Here is a 5,853-nt window from a genome sequence, read left to right on the forward strand (position 1 = left end):
TTACAGTCTAGCTGATCCCACAAAAGCTCAATGGGGTTAAGATCCATAACACTCTTTTCCAATTATCCGTTGTCCAATGTCTGTGTTTCTTTGCCCACTCAACTTTCTTTTTGTTTTTCTTTTTCAAAAGTGGCTTTTTCTTTGCAATTCTTCCCATAAGGCCTAAAGAGTCTTCTCTTTACTGTTGTACATGAAACTGGTGTTGAGCAGGTAGAATTCAATGAAGCTGTCAGCTGAGGACATGTGAGGTGTCTATTTCTCAAATTAGAGTCTCTGATGTACTTATCCTCTTGTTTAGTTGTACATCTGACCTTTTACATCTCTTTCTGTCCTTGTTAGAGCCAGTTGTCCTTTGTCTTTCAAGACTGTAGTGTACACCTTTGTATGAAATCTTCAGTTTTTTGGCAATTTCAAGTATTGTATAGCCTTCATTCCTCAAAACAATGACTGACTGACAAGTTTCTAGAGAAAGCGGTTTCTTTTTTGCCATTTTTGACCTAATATTGACCTTAAGACATGCCAGTCTATTGCATACTGTGGCAACTCAAAAACAAACACAAAGACAATGTTAAGCTTCATTTAACGAACCAAATAGCTTTCAACTGTGTTTGATATAATGGCAAGTGATTTTCTAGTACCAAATTAGCAATTTGGCATGATTACTCTAGGATAAGGAGTTGGAGTGATGGCTGCTGAAAATGGGGCCTGTCTAGATTTGATCAAAAAATGACTTTTTTCAAATAGTGATGGTGCTGTTTTTTACATCAGTAATGTCCTGACTATACTTTGTGATCAGTTGAATGCCACTTTGGTGAATTAAAGTACCATTTCCTTCTGAAACAGCAAAATCTGTACATTATTCCAAACTTTTGGCCCCCAGTGTACATATATATATATATATATATATATATGTATGTATGTATATTATTATTATTATTATTATTATTATATACTGTATATTCAGTATATATTATCTTCCTTACACATACTGTATATTCCCAGTCCAAAACAATAAGTTCTATCAAGGAAGTCTAACTGGCATCTCATTTTATGTAAAACCATGATACATGATAGTTTTTAATTATCTTTTCCCCTGTAAATACAGCAACAGAGAGATAGATTACATACATGAGACAGCATGGGAATACTCTCAAGGCCAAGATTGCTCCTTCCTTTTGTGATCAGGTGACTCAAGGGACAAATGGGGGATACTTCCTAGTAGGAGGAATGAGTTTCTGATTGGACAGGAGAAGTAAAAAGGGGCAGGAGGAGTGCTTGAGAACAAAGTCAAACTGGCCTGGCAAGTTTTGCTTTCTCCTCAATACAAACACATGCATGCACCATCTCTGTGGCTTTCTTTTTGTGACTCTCAAACACACTTGTCTTACGAAGACATTGCTCACTTAATTCTTGCTGTATCAGAATAAATATACAGCCTGACTCACTGGAGATATCTATATTTAGTGTTAAAGGGGAAGCCAGATTTGTTGAGTTTCAAGAGGCAGTCACAGGTATGTGTTGGATGTATGTGTATATTGTCTGCGTATGTGTGTTAATGCTATCTATAACTTTAAACATGTAATTCGTATTTATCGCATGCTAGTCCAGGTACCTACACTTTACTGTTACATGTTGACATCTGTTTACATCTTAACCTTATTCCTGTAACTTTTGGTTTGATTCTAGATTATTCTGGATCCTGTAGAGACATGCCTTATCCTTTTCCTGGAATCTGTAAGAGAAGTCTTGTGTTACATTATTTTTTGTTTAGCTTATCTTTTCTTGCCTTAAGAGATTGGTTTCTTATTTAGGAATTTATTTGAATGTTAACCTCATTGTTGTGTGTTATAGCAGGATAAATATATGGAAAAGGAGGCAATGGAAGTACAGTAAGAGCAGAGAGAATGAAAGAAAAGGAATAACAGATTGTAAGCGACAAGACAGGAGAAAGCAAGTGTACTTTAACCTTAGGTGGAGTTCCGATCCTTTTGTTAAAGGAATGATAAACATTTAAACAATAAGTTGGTGCATCTGTGGTGGCACTTTACCTCAAAGCAAATGTCCATAGTCCATTGATAATGCAGGAATGCTGTCATTTATTAATATTAAACAAAAATCCAGTCTGAAACAGCAAAAAGCCCCTTCAGTTAACCAGTGACTTCAGTCTATCAGTGTAGTGGTTCTCCCTTAGGTCACATTCCTAAACAAGCACGTAACATGTCACAACCTTGGGGAAAATATGTTTCTAACAGTCATGTTGGATTGCTTAGTGGAGAATAGTGTATATTAATAGTGGCATTGAAAAGGTTTTCAAGGTACAAACAGATTTTATAGAGGTTATTTTAGCACATATTATGTATAAAATAGTGAAGTTGAAATTAATCAATATCTAGAAGAATGTGGTAGCCTTTTAGCCATTGCTAATGGGTCCATAATGGTCTTGACCAAACCTGGAACATACATCAACACACTGCAGAGCTCATTAGTGGTGTCAGCTAAGGCAATCATCAATGTTTCTATTGATCATACATAGGGTAATCCCTAACTCTAAATATGAGCTATAGTAATAGCGATGTAAGGATTACATTTAAGAAAAAATTGATTTTCACATTGTGGATGATAAAAGGCAAAAGGAGGAATCTGAGCCATATCTAAGGACCAGCATGTCATTGAGACTTTGGCTAGTAAGCAACCATGCAGAACACCCTAGCAAGAAATACCCTGGCGAACACACACAACACCTTAGTATCTTAGCAGTGCAAGCACTCTGGTTAAAATTCGAGTTTATAATAACTATTACAAAAAATTAAAGTTGTATGTGCATTGAAGAGTACACTCTCTAGTTTGATATCTAGCTGAACTTTAGTATTGTCTGTGTTTGATTATCATTTTTGTACCCTCAGGTATCAAGAAATGATTCCAGTGCCTTAAATGTGTTGAGTCAATGTGGATGTTTACTGGCTGTAAGTCCCATTCATCTACTTCTGAGCAAACTAGTGCAGGAAAGCGAGTAAGGAACATACATAGCAGCTGAAGTTTTCCGTTGCCAAGGATGTCAACTGACACTCTACAGCCGTCTCGGCGATTAATGAGGTTGGTCGGACCTCCTGGCACACAAAGTCGCAACCCAGAGATCCGTTGTCCAGTCCAGTTATCTCCAGGGATACGCAAACCGAGTGCTGTAGAACGCCTGGAAGCAGACAAGACCAAGTATGTCAAGAGCCAACAGGTGGCTTTCAAGAAGCAGCAGCCAGTCACTTGTCCCTCCAACAACAGCCAGAGTGGATCAAGTGCTCAACAGCCAACAAGAAAGGTCCCTTCCAGACCCAATATATCTGAGACTCCCCCCCTTAATCTGGAACACCTTTGCAAACTAATCGATGGTGTTGGTGATACAACCGTGCCAGTTGTTTCTACGCATCCCAACAGTGCAGAGAAAATTCAAGATTATCCTGACCCATGCAAGCCACTCTCCCCAACTCTAAATATGACGGAAGAAGCTTCTGTTGGGTCGACTTCAACAATTCAAGGAAAAGCTGCGGTAGAGGCCTTAGGAACTAACGGATGTCCTTCCATGACAGTGCGGAGAGTTGATGTCAGGCCACAGCTACCTCAAATGAGAATGGCCGGTAGACCACAGCTGCAGAGCCATCCACCGATGCAGGTGCCCACGCCGCAGTTTCCAACGCAACTTCTGCGCTTGCTTAGACCCTATACGCAGCCAAATCATCACTCAATTGCTTTCAAACGGCTTCATAATGTCACAACTGTCCCCCGAGGACCTATTAAACCACCAAGCAATCCTGCCCAAAGTTCACCTTCCTCTGAATCTCCATCAAGGTCATTCAATTCTTTGCCTCTTCCTATAAAACCAAATGCTGAACCAGCACCATGTGCCTCTCCTGCCCCTCTTACTCCGAGCTCAGTAGCTTCGTTCCTGGCCAAAAATGACTTCCAATCACCACCATCTCCAGCCATCACTCGCCATTCCTCAACAAGCTCCAGGAAGCGTCCTTCATTGACACGTTCGAAATCGGATGTCAGCGACTGCTTTTCGCGAGCTGGGGCAGAGCTTGAACGCTTTTTTAATTATTGTGGCTTAGACCCATCGGATTTAAAGGAGCTAGCAAGACCAGGATCTGACATTGTTTCCGTTTCACATCTCCGTAGTGCCAGTGCCCCGGCATCTGAGCGTACAGCTGATGGCGACGAGGATGAGGAGGAAGAGGCAGCAAAAGATGAACATCCTGGTTATGGTATTTCCATAATTGAGAGAAATGCACGAGTGATCAAGTGGCTTTATGGAATGCGCCAAGCCAAAGAAAGTCCTAAGGTAGCCAACATGTAACAACAAGGAACAAACAACCACTATTCTGACTGAAATCAAATATATCAATTGTGGGCTTCAATGCGCAGTATGGCTACATGTTGTACAAAGAGTTTGCTTTGCTTTTCTCATTCAGTGTTTGTCTCTGTTATTTGTAATCACTAGATGTAATTAAATCTACTGTGCATTCACTACAATTTATCATGGCTAAAGCTTGGTGGTCATCCAGTGTTCTCAAACAGTAACAATGCATTATTTTGTGGTGACCTCCAATAAGCCATTTATTGCAGTTCAAGCATCTTTTTCTGCCATGTTGTACTTCTAAGGCCAATTTAAAAGGTGGCAGAAATATCTCAAATTGATGGTATTTCTGTCATGGCATGAAACAAAAATTGCATTTAGTGAAGCCCTTTGTTGCAGCTAATAATTAATATTTAATGCTTGTTTTACTATCTTTTACATGTGACAATTAATTTATGTGAATATTGCTATTGTTTATCGCTGTGTTAAAACTCACAAGTTTACATATTCACCCCAAATCTTTATCAAAAAATAGATGTTTTTTTTTGTTGTTTTTTTTTGGGATGGTGAACCCAGTGTTTGCACACACTAGTCTTTATGTATATGTAACTATGTATATGTAACAGTAGCCAGCTGGTATGTGATAGCTGTGTAGTATGTAAACCTAGAGGCCATAGCATTTTTAGCCTCCTTGCCAGCGTGTCCGACTCCCATGCTGGGGATCGCCGGTTCGAATCCCACACGGGGTGGGTCGAGTAGGATTACATCTTCACTGGTGCCATGACCCGGATGGGAGTGAGGTTTAGAGGGGTGAGTGTAACAGTAGCCAGCTGGTACGTGATAGCTGTGCAGTGTGTAAACCTCACACTTCTGGCCTTAAGAGACGCATTAGCGACCGAGGCTAGAGGCCATGGCTTTTATAGCCTCCTTGCTAGCGTGCCAGACTCCCATGCCAAGGATTGCCAGTTCGAATCCTGACCGGGGCGGGTCGAGTAGGACCGGTGACATAGAGTCCTGTACAAAAAAGCAGATTTGATCTGTCCAAGGGTTGGTCATCAAATGACAGTCCAAATCCACAGAGGATGTTGACAGTATTGCAATGACAAAATAGTGTTGACAAATATACCAAACTGATCGTAGAATTAGACTTGCATGATTAAAATCAATAAAAATGAATTTACACTACAGTACTTCTGTATTGTCATTTTGTTTTATTCCAAATTTCACTGTAAAGACATACAGTTGTTTTTATTGGGGTGGTGTCCACACTGGTGTTTCCTCTGGTAATAAATATCGTTTTTAAAAGAATACAACATATGAAGGTCAATCTTTTTCTGTTACGTTTTCACTTTATCATCATTTCCTGTTATTTTTGACAGGAAAACCTTGATGCAGATACTTTTTTAGAGAGCAATTCTGACCTTACTCTATTTTCATCAAACTTCAGGAAATATGACTTCTCTTGTGGCCACTCTATGTCTCTCTAAATAGTTTTTGTATACTTT

General features: G+C 39.6%; 1 protein-coding gene across 2 annotated transcripts; it reads left to right on the top strand.

Moving 5' to 3' along the window:
* The first annotated feature begins 1,225 nt into the window (after positions 1-1,225).
* On the top strand, positions 1,226-5,599 carry LOC127415125 (protein FAM110A-like). 2 transcript variants are annotated; one of them, XM_051653695.1, is made up of 3 exons: positions 1,226-1,511; positions 1,687-1,734; positions 2,904-5,599. In XM_051653695.1, exon 3 carries the CDS (start codon positions 3,053-3,055, stop codon positions 4,346-4,348), a length of 1,296 nt encoding a protein of 431 aa, XP_051509655.1. In that variant the 5' UTR covers positions 1,226-1,511; positions 1,687-1,734; positions 2,904-3,052; the 3' UTR covers positions 4,349-5,599. The 2 variants fall into 2 exon arrangements, with proteins under 2 accessions (XP_051509655.1, XP_051509656.1); XM_051653696.1 differs by lacking the exon at positions 1,226-1,511 and adding an exon at positions 1,588-1,608.
* The last annotated feature ends 254 nt before the right edge of the window (positions 5,600-5,853 follow it).

The sequence above is a fragment of the Myxocyprinus asiaticus genome, chromosome 24 (assembly GCF_019703515.2).
Source record: "Myxocyprinus asiaticus isolate MX2 ecotype Aquarium Trade chromosome 24, UBuf_Myxa_2, whole genome shotgun sequence".
Taxonomy (NCBI): Eukaryota; Metazoa; Chordata; class Actinopteri; order Cypriniformes; family Catostomidae; genus Myxocyprinus; species Myxocyprinus asiaticus.

What these genes read in the sequence shown, in the direction of transcription:
- LOC127415125 (XM_051653695.1), top strand. Translation starts at nt 3,053, where the DNA reads ATGTCAACTGACACTCTACAGCCGTCTCGGCGATTAATGAGGTTGGTC.